Source organism: Opisthorchis viverrini (genome assembly GCF_000715545.1).
Source record: "Opisthorchis viverrini unplaced genomic scaffold opera_v5_31, whole genome shotgun sequence".
NCBI lineage: Eukaryota > Metazoa > Platyhelminthes > Trematoda > Opisthorchiida > Opisthorchiidae > Opisthorchis > Opisthorchis viverrini.
This window is the reverse complement of record NW_008751688.1, coordinates 1251915-1267752: the sequence shown is the minus strand read 5'-3', so window position 1 is coordinate 1267752 and position 15838 is coordinate 1251915. Positions and strand designations below refer to the sequence as shown.

At 42.9% G+C, this 15838-nt stretch overlaps 2 protein-coding genes across 2 annotated transcripts in view; one reads left to right on the top strand and one right to left on the bottom strand.

Moving 5' to 3' along the window:
• Positions 1-5822, top strand: part of T265_02575 (hypothetical protein) — a gene marked incomplete at both ends in the record, with an annotated part of 43994 nt that extends 38172 nt beyond the window's left edge. The window contains one exon of the mRNA XM_009166854.1: positions 5710-5822. Coding sequence (XP_009165118.1) covers positions 5710-5822 — 113 coding nt within the window. The remainder of the gene's footprint in view (positions 1-5709) is intronic.
• The window catches only part of T265_02574 (hypothetical protein), a gene marked incomplete at both ends in the record, with an annotated part of 40416 nt that continues 25752 nt past the window's right edge, over positions 1175-15838 (bottom strand). Inside the window, 3 exons of the mRNA XM_009166853.1 lie at positions 1175-1512; positions 5715-5923; positions 11638-11831. Coding sequence (XP_009165117.1) covers positions 1358-1512; positions 5715-5923; positions 11638-11831 — 558 coding nt within the window. The remainder of the gene's footprint in view (positions 1513-5714; positions 5924-11637; positions 11832-15838) is intronic.

Below are 15838 nucleotides of genomic sequence, written 5' to 3'. Positions count from 1 at the left end.
TCGTGTATTTTCAAAACGACGGATTTCTCATGGACTTTATCAGATACTTGAGGAAAAAGACTCATCTAGAACAACATGAACACCTGAATAAATCAATTAAATTGGTACTTCCTTTGTAAATCAATAATCTATCTGAATTCACAGCCAGGCTACTAGGACTAAAAGAAATACCAGTAGCCCACAAACTGGTCGTTAGATTGAAGAAACTGATCTCAAGTTTGAAGAACGAAACCGATGGTTGCGCGAGAAAGAACCACGCATACCGAATCAACTGCACGGAGTAGAAGAAAACCTCTTAGACAGCTAAAGAATACAACGCAGCTATCAAAAGACATGAACGGTGATCTCTTATCATCATACACAAAAATCAGAGTGGCACGAGTTGAATCTAGAAAAATTGAAGATCGTGACAGGCGAAAATACAACACACGGGACCAAAGTATGGTTCTCTGAAAAAGATTAGATCATGCCAGGATAAAGGGACCACCAACTCAATGGTAACACTGGGTCAGCCTCACCCACTGGGTCAAAAGACCAAATGATAGGGATCACTGTCAAGATAGAAGAACTAAGATCTCGTTGGAGGGCGCGGAGTGGTCAAGTCTAAAGTATATTCATCAGATGACAGGTTAACCGACGAGCCAATAAGGATGCCCATCCAAACGACGATTAGGGTTGACGCGCAGCAACTATGCACTTCTAACCTTTACACACTTTCATTCACAACGCAATGGTGATGTCTAATAGACTGCCAACGAAGCGTCTGCAACCACATTGCTCAGCTCATTGAACCAGCCAATGTCCAGTGGCCTTAAATTCCCAATGTTAGCACTTTTTCTACTGCAATTACCATAGGTGTGCCATTTTCCTTTTGTTCTGCTTGATGCCCGCACCAGAACACACCAAATCAATAATGACGTGCAATACGGGGCCCTGATAAAGTTCAACGGGCTTGCTGGTCAAATGATCAATACCCACTTAACTGAGATTAGGGGAAAAACAAAAAGCTGTTGAAGGTTCTTATGTTTAGTGGGCGACAATATGCTGGCTAGCAGATCGATAAGCCATTTGCAAGATGTCATTTACCTTTCCCCTTGTTGGGCAGATTTCAGGAGACCACTGGGAATATTAGGCTCAAGGTATGTGCATGTGATACTAAATCATTACCTGTTTCTTTTCCCGTTGGAAACATCCTTCGACAGAATTGGATAAGCAAAAAAGACGGTACGTAATCCGTTGATGAATTTCAAATGATCTTAGCAAAAAATGTCAACCATGGTTATTACAAAGTAGAAGTGATAAGACGACAGATGGAAAAATCAAAGAGAGGTAATACAAACAATTTGAGGTGGAAAAGTTATTTTTCGTTGGGATCCAAAATGTGAACGTGCACTCGGTGCCAGCTATTGGTCACCAGACCACGGACGTTTAGAGATCCTTCGCATCTTTCCGGTTGGACATTATTTGATGAATCCCGAGCACAACAGATAATTTCAACTTCTTTCGCGTCAGCTGTAAACATAAACGTGTAGAACATATAAGAAATAACACAAGGATGACTTGACTGAAAATTCGACTCGGTAAGCTGAATTCGAACATGAGTAGTCTATCCTCATGAAAAAAGAGATTTAAGCAAGGATGTCCATAGTTTTTTGGATGTACTGGCAACGAACGAACTTGGAATGGTTTGCCAATTACGTACGGAGTAGATATGAAGTAAAACAGACTCGGCGAAGTTGCATTAACAACCACATCATACACAGGTGACTGCACACCACAATGTTCTGGCAGGAGGGCAAAACGTAGGAGACAAAACAGAATTGTGACCTCAATCACGTGGACTTTATTTTCATTAGTGAGTAACAGATTCCATTGAAGTCGAACCCGGTGCTTAGAATAGGATGGCTTTGGTCAGATGGTATAAAAAAAAAGCTGGAAATTTATTAGTAGACACAACACAATTATGGGGCTACCGTAAGGTGTCGCATCCCCGAAAGAATTTCGTGATATTTCTCTAGTGGCTTCGCTTTCAGTTCTCTGAGTACTGGTGTGTTAAATGTTTATTAAACACATGGACGACGTCGATAATTTCCGGTTCTCGTTCAAGCACAACTGTTAGCTTAGTTATTGTGTCATGCATGTTTGCATCTCTGTACTACTTAGTGGCCCATTTGGATGGAACTCATACGTAGTTAGACAGTTTAACACCTTCAGGAGATAGAATTGAAGCCAGTTTCTGAAGGTGTAAGTGATGTGAATCGGTGAGATTTCTGGTCGAAAAATCTCACATTTTCATTCATTCGGGGGAACAAGTAGCAATATCAAGCAATTCAATGTCTAGAGGAATGCATCTGTCATTAGCCGTTCAGAAATGCTCATTGCCCTATCTTATAAATGGAAAAGACACTTCACTACGGTGCTCCCCGAAATAACTCGCTTTTTATATAAATCTCCTCTGCACTAATTCCCTCTCTGATATATAGGTAGCGGGACTTTTTTGGTGACCAACGAAGATATAGATCTGGTGTGGATTTTAGGTGACTGGAGTTTCCGTCCAGATTGAGAGGAATCGAATATGAAGCCGTTTGAGCCCAATACACTTCTGTCTTTTTTGTAGCTTAGAAGTTCTATGTTTGTCTTTTGCGAACACATCTGGCGACCATGCCAGCAAACAGTAATCCCCTGTTAAGCTTGACATACTCGCGTTGATGTGCATAGTTTTACTACCTTAAAAATCGGGTGAGTTATTAACAGGGGTTCGTCTGCATCACACGAATCTTTTTACCCAGTCCTCTGCTCAGTTGAAACGAGTAAGCAGTGAAGTATGGGAACACTAAACAGAAAAATTCATCGGGTTTACAACTGTTGCCTGTCTGGATGAGGACACCCGGGCTCAACTCACGAATGTTTAAAGACACTGGCAGACATGGCTCAGTCATGCAGTCAATGGCACTCCCACATCGTAATTGCCGCCCTCAGTGAGTAGCTTCCCAGTTTCCCGTTTCCTCAGAAAAATCAAAAGGATCATTCTTGACTAAGTGATTACACCATTTCTTTTAATGTCTTGGGTGGTTGGAACTGTAATAGCCTGGATCAACCTATCCGCGGCACATGGTTTATAGCTGACAAAATGAACCGAGACGAACACCGTTTGACGGTGCCGATATATTTCTCTTGACCGTTTTTCCCAGAGATAAAGATTTTCTAAACGTGATAATGTGATAATGATAATAATCTTTCGCCTTAACACATGTTAGACAGCAGAGCACCATAATACCCGAAGAAAGCTCGAGAGCTGAGCTACTGCCAGGTTGCCCGAGTTCAGACAAAAGCAGTTGAGATGCAGAGGTTGGGTCCGAACTACCGACTTTCCTGTTGGTAGGCTTGCATCTTAACCACTAAAACATCTCAAGCCCTTCTACACTATACACCCAATATTATCTATTTCCGATCCTCACAATAGCCTCTTAAATGCGCATATTTCCGAATGCCAAATAAGGTGAACCGAAAAGTATCGTAAAAGCTCGGCTGTTTATTTTACTTTAGTCTGTTTAAAGTCACAAATCTTTTCACACTGAATTCTGTCAGGTGTTCAAAGGCAAAGACAAAGTCCATGCAGGACCTTGTAATTCACTTCTTGAAGCAATCACTGAAAGCTACTAGTTTAATAAACACACAAGAAAAAAATCACTATGCAGCTCCACGTCTTTCGGCTGTAAGATGATAACATAGGCACACAATGTCTTCACTGAGGGTAATTTCTAACAGGTCCCTCTAAAATCCAGCTTCACAGCAACATTCTGTTCAAAATTTTTTTTCAGCCAGCATGTTCATCGGTAGTTTGGTGCAATCATCAGTGACGGAAAACCGCATTTCAGACGCGGCTTGTTGTTGTTCCGTGCGAACTAGGTGATCAGGTTATCTTGGTAGCTGCATCTTCGTTTCCCTAGACCTATCCACTGACCAGCAACACTTTCGGACATACGAGGCAACATGTGTAGGTGCTTAGACGAGCTGTAGTCACATTAGGTAGTATTCGGCAGAGGATGACCTAAAGCATAGGGGTGAAATATTCTTGCGGAAATCTTGACTGCCTACTACTTGCACTCGCTAAAAAATAACATTGAGGCACCACTTTTTGCATGTCCCTCCAGAAAATGGGACTTGGATGTAGTGAAAACAGAAGGAATTTACTTCCGAAGACCTCTCATCATGCTCCCAGATGTGCATTCAGATCAACTGTGAGGTTGCCCGCGATTACTACTAGCCAAGTGTTCATAATAGGTTACCGAGGCGTTCGTTTGATACGATCTATCCACGAATTGGCTCTAGACTATAGGCTGCAGTTGAGTGGCACAGTGGGGTAACATGTAGTTAGTAGACACAAGGTATTGGAACATATGATAGGCAGACTTTTTGTCCTTGAGAGCCACTAATTTAATAGGACGGGTTGGCTGGCGAGACTAGTTTGCAGAAGACTCACCGTGATGCACACAAATAAAATGGTCAATCAGGTGTGCACTCGAATGCCATAGGGACTTGCGTTCAGTTTTATTTGAATATCATTGGTAAATAGCCAATATGTTTTTTTTATTTAGTAGTGCACACTGTTCCCGAAAAATTGCACGTGGGCCATTACTAGGAGTAGTTACAAGAACACGAGTGGGAAGTTAATACATGCAGGTGAACCTGTTTCTCGTCGTATGCTTTGCTCCGTCTCTCTACTGAAAGCCTGCTGTGAGCACGCACTTTTACACTGAAATAAATCAATGCTTCAGTAAGGTAGATCAGTCAAAGTTTATGTCCTTCACTTCGCCATACCGCTCAACCGCACTTTCTGACCTAGGGATAAACTGTGGAAATGCTAGAAACCGATGTGGTGTGAGACGCAGTGCGAACAGAAACGAATCAAAGTTTACGAATTGAGAAAGACTATTCATGAGGCTCCTGACGGTAGAGCTAGCGTTCGTTCGATCTGCTTTTGGAAGATAAAATAAGATTTTAGCAAATTTAAACTCATTTGCAAACTAATTTGGTTTTTCGAGAGACCCACCTGGAACCCAGCTGAATCTCTCCTTTGTGATGTTTGCAATGGTGTTTGCAAATGAGTGTACATTCGCTAATTTCCTGCAATTTGGTTCAAGTGAAGCATAAGACTAATTCAATTCAAGGTAATTCAAGGCTGACGGAACCTCGGGGACTGCGCCTACCTGATGAGCTCCAAGAAGGAGGAAACTGGTCGTGGGCTGTCGACAAATTTTCAGCAAACTTATGAGTAGTGCATTACAAAAATAACATCTCCGAAGGCATGTAATTAACCGCTGAACGACCGTCAGTCACGTCGATCGCCACTCCATGTCAAAAGTGTAGATGAGTTCTAATGGCAAACCAAGTGCCCGGCTTATGTCGGTTTTCCGTCCCAAATGCAATGCCGGAGGTATCTGGGTAGATCAATGTGGTTTAAGCTCATGGATGACCTGAGCTTGCTATGGAGGTGCGTCCTAATTCCAACAGTGACTTCATAAGATTAGCAAACACTGCCGAATCTTGAACTGACAAAATGGAAAAAAAACAATAAATTAACACAATTGACCAGTCCTTATGAATGCGGCAAAAATGAAAACAAGCTTAAGCACGTATGTAGATCAGTTAGTGATTCCGAAGAGGTTACACAAGCCGTATTCGTCAAGCTATTTAAAATCTATTAAGCTTACCTGGGATTGGAAGTTCTGTTTCCCAAAGTGTCCACGCCCACTGGCGATGAGTTCGATGTGCCAGAGCAAGATCTCCAGGGGGCAGGTCCTCCGGATCAACTCCCGTAGGAGGACTAACGGGCGCGAGCGTTGCATCGTGCCAAGTCTTCCCGCCGTCAGCAGAGACCCGCACGGAGAGAATGCCTCGACCCCCTCCACTGAATGCGTACCTAAAGGACAAATTCGAATGGCTAATGAGTTTTTCAAAACCGTTGTTTTTAGCTACAGAAATCAAGGGTAAAATAAATATAGTGACGGAAGTACAACAAAACCAAGGAAAATCGTACAAACTTTAACAATAATGACAAAAAAACTACAGCGCGAATTTACTGACCGGAAGGTTCATGGTTAAAACCCAACCTCTGCCTCCCGACTTCCCCTGTCTAGGCTTGGGCAACCTGGTAATATCCTAGCCCTCATGCTTCCTCCGGGTATTATGGCAGCTAGGCACCAGAAGGATGTTACAACTGAACGATTTTTTCGATGACCGATCGCTCAACGAAGCCTCTCAATTCACAAGACTTAAGGTCGCGAACCGTGAAAAGGAAGTGAACTCGAGATCCAAATTTTTTCATTTAGAAGTTTGGTTGCACGAAGCCGGTTTTAACGCACGTTCCTGTTCATGGAAGAAACGGTAAGCCCAATGATCACTAATGGATTTCCCGATCCATTTTTCATTTCACCGTCACCAAAACTAGAAAAATTTGCACCTGTCCTCTTCTATATTTAGATCAGTATGCTCGTGTCTACCTCTCTTTTGTAAGCATGCAGTTTTAGTTGAAGCACACAACAATGAAATTGCAAGGACTAACTTTGGTAGCAAAGGAACAGATGCTGTCTGGTAACGCTCGATTCTATTAAGTCAAGGCTCAGTAAGATGAACCTCTGTAACAAGATGCGCTGAAGTCTCTTGATAGAATGGAAAAGCTTGCGAATTGTTCAATGGATATTTCGACTCTTGAGTGACGACGCACTGTACAATTGCTTCCTTCTAGTTGAGAAATTGCTACTCGAGGGCCAGTCATTACGTGACCACGTGGTCTTAGGTACGTGCCTCAAAGAGAAGTGATGCTGTACTCTGTATAAGTGCAAATTAACTATAATGCTGACCAGCCACTCGTAGCGGAAGGATCCAAATTTCAACCACAGATCGGAGGTTCAAAATCCCTACTAGTGAAATGCGCGATGCAGTCTGCTTACGTTCAGGTCTGAGCCCACCAATACACACTCAGGGGAAGATATGGGATATAAGACAGATTCCTAAAGACACTAGTTTCCGTTTCGCATTGTTGACAAATGGTATCGCTATTAGTGCCATACGCTACTTCATTTGGCACATGACAAGGTGAAAGCATATTGGTAGCCGCTGCTTAGTAAATGTTAATTGCTCGACCAGTGAGTAGATGAGAGAACTTCCATGCATGAGTCCGTAGGATCCGGCCTTTTAGAGCTGACAATTGGAGTTTAACAAACATGTAGATTGTTGAAATTCTTGAAAGCCATCTGCCCATCAATCGAGTAGTGTCGAAGTCATATGCATCCATGTTTAATACTGAACAGTAAAACAAAAAGAAGTATTCATTTTATCCATGAAAATTCGAGGTAAACTCCCCATATATTCATATCCAGAAGCGATGCCAACGTAGGCCATACTGCCAAGATCCACAGGCATGATTCATAATCTGTGTTCTAGAATAATGACATGACTGGTCTCTGCGGGATCGCTTGTACATCTACGCTTCAGTTTTTTTCCGTGAGTCAATCGATATCCCCTTCCTGGTTGATTTTTCGTTGCTTTTCAAGTGGAAAATAACTGGCCTTGTGTACTACCAGAATATCCCGGCTAAATAGCCGAAGCCTTTAAAAAGCCTCATTTCTCGCGAACACAATTGCTTCTTTGTGGGTATAGCTCACTGAGTTTGAAATTACCCATTTCAAATGTGCAGTAACGTTGTATATTCATGCCCGGGGAATGAGAGGATGGCAATCAATTTGTATATGGTTCATTGTCGATGGGTGCTTGTTTGAGCACAGTACAGTAGGTGAATTACAGACGAGCCAGGAGCTGTGGAGCCAAAAGTCACGTCCCAGTGGCCAACGTCAAAGACGACGCAAATCAACTCTGGCCCTACTTCGGAACAGCAAGGTAACACTGTTAAATCTTACGGAAAGCTGTTTGATCCATCACCTGGAAACGAAGGGATTCGCTTAGGTTGACAGTACATGGAGTAAGACATGAAAGCCAAATCCTAATGCTAGTGACTACATTAGGCATAATCTGGGACACAGTGGTTCCTGCTCCCCAAAAATAATAAACCGGCGGCAGCATTCAACGGTGAGATAGAGAACGCACGCTGTTTTGAGGGCGCTTTTTATCGGCTAACCAGGTCTGAGGGAGGACAGTAGTGTTTAGTGAGCTTACCCAAACCACCATCTACAATACTGTATCGCAAGTCACTACGCCCAGATGCCAACGATGACTTACGAATCACGTCAGTTTGCTCTCGACTTCCAAGAATCATTAATAAAGTCGAAAGCAGAAGGATGAAGTTGTTTGATCAAACTGAGAAGGAAAGTCACTCGATATGACGGACAACTTAAGAGGAAACAAAGACTGTTTAAAGGCCGCCAACACTCTGAAACCAAAAGGCTTGATCTTAGGTTCAATCCATCTATTCCAGTAATTTAGGAAAATACTGATCGATGAAGCACATTTATGAAGGTGATGGTATCTCAGTCGAAAGAGTTGGATTTCTGGAGCACGGAAGTGAAATTTTCGCTTCTCATTGTAAGCCTCCGATGATTGATGTTTTACTTTCTGCCGTGCAGTAGCAGTGCACAAAATGTGCATGAAAGCTGAGCAATTCACCCAAATGGGCAGTTACAACAACCCCGGTGCTTTGAACAAAGTGATATTACCATTCCAAAAGGCAAGACCAATAATGCCTTGATCACCCTGAGCCTGGGTTATTCGTGAGAGCGAAAGACATCGGAAGTCTATAATTTTGTCGATCTCTGTGACTCCGAATTGACGGAAAAGCTGTCAAATGGTAGTCACATGTGAGACTAGCTGCCGACACTCCAAATACTGGACTTTTGATTTTCATCTACATTGGTCAAATGCCGGTTGCTTCCAAAGCACATTTTTGTGAGCTCGAAGGGCATCTACGGGACACCCGGTAAATCTCTAGTACTAACCGCTTAGTCATGTGTCTGATGACGTCCTGGTGCTCTGTTTATCTTGAAATCATTCCTAACCCTTCTCTCAATACAACATCAGGACCCACAGTCTAAGAGTAGTCATCAATGAAGTTGTACTTTTTTGTTCGTAGTTATCGTCTTCCAGTGCTTTCTTCCTCCTTAAAAGCCATCGGTCACCGAACAAAGAATACATGGCTGTTCACAATGAAGGTAATTCTGAACCGCACCGAGTAATGAAGACCTATAAACAAAATGTCTTCTTAAAGTAGCAGTAAAACTACAAGATGGAGGACAAAGCCTTTGTAACTGAACTATCTGTATCAGCCCATTGTACAAGATAGAGAGTTTCCCTTAACATAAGTCACCGCCAGGAAATAGCCTATTTGGCTTCTACGGAGGGTTCCTTCCTCGTCGGAAGCACTGGTTAGTATTGGTAAGATAGTGATAAGCCAATACGAGCCGCGTGCATCCATCCGTTTTTGTCATCTAATTGTTTTATGTAGGTCATTGAGTAGCCATGATTGTTTCGAGCTTCTTAAGCTACGTATTCCCGCCTAATACGTCAGCTTTTATACAACCTGACAAAAAACCTTTAAGAGAGTCGTGTGCGTGAAAATATTCAGTTATCCCCTGAGGGCAGCTATCCCCATATTTTTCATATTACTAAGATGTATTTGATTCAAAATCACTTCTACTTACTGAGGTCTCAGCTCCTGGAGGCATATTAATGCTTAACGTACGTGCTCAACGACTTGTCTCTATGCTCCGGAAACAGCTTTATGGACCTCTGTGATACTGTGGCCCATTGGACTATGCAAATTGTCATGCTATGTTCTGTCAAGGCTCCATGTCGCAAATGGTTTCCAGTGCAGCAGATTCAGCGCATCTGCAATATTCGAAAGCCTTTCTTCCACATTCGAATTACAATGCACCTTGTGTAGGTCTGCTTGTATCTTGTTAAGGGGTAAATTAAAAATCCTAAAAGCGAATCGTCTGACTCACATGTGACTAGCTTGAATAACCCTGGTTTGTTGAAGAAAGGAACTGAGCCTATCCATGAATAAACTGTCTCTCGCAACCAACAAACGGATTGTGGCATTGCTCTAGCTTTACAAAAAAGGTGACGAAATCCTGGCGCTGTTTTCATGAAAGGCAAACTTAAACTGGCAGTAGGATTTCAACTCTGAGTGTCGGTCGAAAGTCATTTTAAACCGGATTCTAACGGTAGGACTAGTGCTTTTACAGTGACCTGTCCTTTAAAAACGGATGGATCGACCAGAAGATCTTCAGAGACTCAGATGATTGCTCATTACTGGAGATCTGTAAGGTCCAAAGTATTCGAAGCTGGTGAATTTCGACAATCGGTTTGGACATGTTGAGCTCCTAGCAGCCTATGATCATCGGTTGCTATCTTGAAACCAATCACACAGGAAATTGGCAATGATGTGATCAGAAATAACTGGAGGTGGCTGAACCTTTTGAAACGAAAAAATGAGAAAAAAACGTGCGTAGAGTATAGAGGCACCGTTTTCCAAAGCTCCTCTATGAACATTCTGTGTGTCTTGAGCTCTTGGGGGAAATTTCCACATAACGCTTTGGAAAGGGTTTTCAAATATTTGTTTGTCCAATGTAACAAGATGTCAGTTTCGCGCTGAGGAACTGAGGTTACAAAGAAATCAGCGGGATAATTGTAAGCGGTCCATTTCGTCGACTTTGTGATAACTTCTCTGTTTACACTATTTCGCCTAGTCACCGGAACTCACGTGCTCTCAAATGTGCTGAGAATGTAGAAGTCAGCCGTTCCTAGCTATTATGATGTACAAAATTTTCTACGTAACCTTAAAATGTTTACACACAGCATACGTGCTGTTTCAACTGAGTGCACTGTTGATCTGTAACTGCGTGACTTCTCCGTTTTTCGTGGGGATTATGAAAATACGTTTTCTAGCTATTGGTAGCTTGGTACAGATACGTTCATACGAAGTATATAGATCATCCAGTATACAGTAAGTATATAGTATGTACAGTATAGTATACATATACTGTATATATAGTATATATGGTGCAGTATAGATAGTATATATAGTATATAGTTGTTTTAAATAGATCGAGGTTGATGAAGAACGCTGCCACAGACTTTAGCGAGAAGCAGCCTTTTTGGGAGGCTCTCTCTTCAACCATGAGTCACTGCATATTTCAGTCCCAAGGAAAACAAGGAGCCCTTCTTGCACTTAGTACCAATTCACAGCTAACTGACTCCCGGTATAAATGTATATTTAAATATACATGGTAAAGTATCTTGTTCGAAGCTTCATGTTACCGACCAAAAATCAGCTGGTTTCAATGATATTTAAAAGGGGGTACTAGTGCAAATTATTCGTGATCCAAGATGCTCCATCAAAGGACTCCTACAGAAATCAGCAAGGAAGGGGAATTTACGGCTTCGGGTCTAAATTTGGGAGATTAATTGGTGAGGAACAGATTGTCCAAAAGTCTCTTGAATATGCTCGTAAAAAAGCCAAAAGCCAAGAGTAATGATACATACCAAAAATTCCAATATTTCGTTAACAACACGTATGGATAGCATGTTTCCACAGAAATAGTCAATAAACGGAAGAATATTTGTGTAGAAAAGTAACTTTGCACAGTCCCGTTCAAACGATACGATGAGTGAGGAACTCACCCCCGGACTGTAATGGACCCTTCGTTTTCCAGTGATTGCCCATCTTGGGGAGAGCAAATCGCCGACTGAACCGGGTAGTCAAGGATGGCTGGTATGCGTCTGTAATCCGGACACTCGTTTCCCCCCAAGACGTAGCCGAGCTTATAATCCGTCTGCTGATAGTAACTCTGACTCTCCTCGTTTGACAGTGTAATCTGCAGAAACGTTGTACGAAGTCATCACACCAAATGGTCTACGTAAAGCACTCTGGGTTCAATAATTGATTGGCAATGTTGCACTAGATACTGTTTGATGATGACTGTACTAGTGACCTATCAAGTAGACGTAGATTGTGAGGGCTTAAACGGTACTAGTTTGTGACATCCCCCCAGAAAGGATGCTAAAGCATAGAAAATTGATCCACTAAGTACTTGGTGGCTATCGACGCGTAGGCTGGGAGAAGTGCCATTTTTGTGAGAAGTACAGGACTGAAAAAATTCAAACAAAGCAAATATCTTATTTGCTTGAATTTTCCTCATTCAAAGACAAGGGGAAGATGAGCGATCTACCACCTGAAATGTCGGAAGAGTTATCTCCCCACAAAGATCCACAGCTTTCGAACCCCAAGGATAATTAAAATAGCCTCTATTGCATGCTCACACTGTGACAGCAGCAAAAATGGGGTGAACCCAGAAAAATGTTCAAGAGAAAATTGCCTGAACAGACATTAATCTCATGGGCAGTCTCGCTCAGAATAGAAAGCCACTACAACATCTCGAATATTGGCCCTCAGGTCGCTACGCAGCATAATCGGTTGCAGAACATTTTACACGACTGATATACTGGAACCCGTCTTCATACCGACCGAGTACACCAGTGACTTATAGGCCTATTTCGAGCCCGAATGTCTGACCCATGACGTTGATTTCTTACAGCAAAACATGTTGGTCTAGGCTGTAGTTTACTAACATGTAAATTCGTTTCAACCAGCACACTTATGAAGATAATTCATTTAACTGAGGTCTATCAAGTTATCTAATGGTGCCAATGGGTATAGAATATATTAGAAGACTTAAATCTCATACAGGAATCAAAGGACAAGAGAGTAAATGCTTCGAAAACGTAGGCACATTCGTACAAACAAATCCACTACATTAAGCAAGTGGTCTCAGGGAAGCATTTTGAAAGAGTCTTGTAATGTTTGTAGATAGTTTATTTAAATGGGATACATGCGACAAAATAAGGGATGCAGATTTTGGTTAGGTGTTTGGATAGAATAACCAGTAAGATTGCTGATTCCATGGATTTGGCTTATCCAGGCTGAAGTAGGTGTCCAGAGTAACTCTATAGGCCATCCAGTGACGGGATTTACGTTACCACCTCAACTTCCAGGTAGTAAGGCCATAAACTCAGTTTCCGAATTAAAGACTGTCAATTTTGAAGGTTGAACAAGCTTATAAGAGGTCAAGATGAACTTAACAGAGCGTTGCACAGCAGACAGAGAATACCCAACTGACTAGCGGACTACGGATCTGACCTACTCATCTGTGTGTGCTGAAGACGGTTCATGCCGTAGGATAAAGGCTAGTTGGGGCTGCACTCCTTCCCGAATAGCTCATTTGATGTTCAGCATTGCAACGCGTTGCTTCTCAAGGCTCATTAGATGGGCTAGGTCCTCCAACACGTCGAATGAAAGCTGAGGAATTTCTCATGAGCGGAATTTTGGGTGCCCCTCAATTTTAACACCGCTCTCCAACTAACCACATACAAGTCGCTTTAGGACGCGAGTTTACGTCATTTGCTTCAGTTGGCCTAACCGATGGAGCTGAGTTTACATTAGACTGCATTCAACTCCAACAAATTTGTTGTTCGAAGGACTATGGCGTTCCGGATGCGTTCATTCGATCTGATCTTGCGCAGATAGTGCACACGAAACCAGTCAAGAACCCCAGTAAGCTGGTATCTATGTGGCAGTCAGTAGTAAAAAGAGCACAATAGCCCAGTGCACTGCAATCCTGGTATCTATACGCGAGTGACGGTTGCTTCTGACACGTTTCTCAAAACGATCAAATGCCATACTGGCTTTTACCATTCGTACGTCCATTTCCATGCCAAGAATCATGTCCTCGAATAGTGAGTTGTCAGGATATCGGCAGTACGTGCAGCACGCTACCTCAAAACACTTAGCAGAATACGTGGTATTTTATCTGGATTCCCGATTCAGGCTGATAAAAAACAAACGCTTTAGGAATATTTATGTCTCAGCCAGTGTGATACCACGGAAACAGATGCCGTAGTCAGCCCCTGCGATTTCGCCCCGGACTGTCTAAATAAGGCTCAGTGGCCCGTAAAGAACAACATGCGGACAGTGAAATTGCACAGTACTATTTTGGCCAGAAAACTCTCCGAGTTGCACACCATCATAATGGCAGGCGCCTCTGCGTAGATGGCTGGTAGACAGAGACTCGGCGGGACTAGGGGAGCACAGCCCAAATTCACTTTGGTACATATAAAAAATCGTCCAGGATAGATTAGCAGGTGCGCACCCAAGCTTTTGTCTCGGTATGAAAGAGTTCCCTGAGGCCAACAAATTTGTCTGGACAACCAGGCTTTTGTAGGACGATCTATAGGACTTTTTTGCTGACTGAGTCGAGGAGTTCTGTGAAATCCACAAGCAGCTAATAAAGTGGGGGATATCACTCACAACACTTTTGCTGAGTTTGCCTTGAGGCGAAATTTGGGTCGGAACCTTCGAAACCCACAATTGTTCTCAGAAATGTTTTCCTCCAAAATGCCAGCGGCTAGAAACTGAGCAGGATATGATGCACAGGAAAATGACTTCTTGGTAGTTATACGCCTTTCCATTTATACAGGACAATTAGCTTTTTATCTTTTCAAGCCCCAAAATCCTGCATGGTAGGTATGGAATTCCATTTTGCAATGTCTTCCCGGTCTGAAAAATTCCACGGAAAGAACAGCCAAGTCCTGCTGCTCTCCCCTCGTGTCCATGATGCGACAGTTTTCCCAGTGTGACTCACACTTCAGGACGTACCAGGTAGTGATCCAGTGGATTCAGCACCATGTGTCACTTTTGTGATCAGTACGCAATTAAGATTTTCATGCCGAACAGTGATACATTGATATATTGATATTGGATAAACCAGATCCTAAGACATGCTGGTCGTCATCGAGTTCAAATGCCGCACACATTACTAATGGTCCTTCGCCATTGTCGTTCATTAATCTGATACCATTATCTTCTCCCAAGTCCCCACATTCTTACCAACCTGAGGGATGATGTTGCCAGCATGTGTGCGACGCTAACCAGAACTAAGAATAGGCCGTAGAAATTGTACCATTGTTTATGTGTGACAATGGGGATGAACAATAGCCGACAAATGCCGCAAACCTTGACTTTGACAGCTGGAATATACTGCCAATCACCCGCCGATTGGTGCAGTTCAATCGATCCATCGTTCTGATTCATGTGTTCACAACCTTGAATCTGACACCGACTTTCTTGCGTTGTTCCATTCCACTAAAAGATATAACCAGAGCCAACCACCTGTAGGTTTCCTAGGTCAGGTAGCGTGGCCTCACTGAGTACACCGAGGTCTATCCTGTGGGGTTTGAGTTCTTGTGCAACAAGAGCGATTTTCAGGCTTGCCAGCTCCATCCGTATCCCGTAGAGTCTTCATGTTCCAGGTTCCAAGTCACAGAGAACGTGTCCTATTTCCCTGTACGGTCTGCGCCATGTGCGGAGGAATTCCTTCTGACTGCCACACCTGGAAATAAGGGCCTGTTTTTGATACTCACGACAGTGTGAGTTCGTTCAAGCCCGAGGGCAAAAGTAGTAAGCCATAAAACTCTGGCTCTTAATACCACTAATCACAAAAGTTGCTTTTGTACGGTACCAACCTCTTGACGTTTGAAACTACTTCGGCTGTATTGGTCTTGATCAACCGCTGGGCGATTGCAGTGTGTAATTGTAAAGCCTTTCCTGATCCCTCGTTCCACACGCGCCTCATCTTCCGGGGGGAGGCAGCACTACAGCTTCCACGACTATGAAGATCCTGGTCTCCTGGGAGAAGCGTCTCACTGTTCTCACATCTCTGTCACTTCAAACAGCACCACTTTACTACCAGACCATCTCATAACACTATTTGCCGCAGAACAAAGACCCTCTGCTCTTCGTCGGAGTGACAAAGATCATATATATATA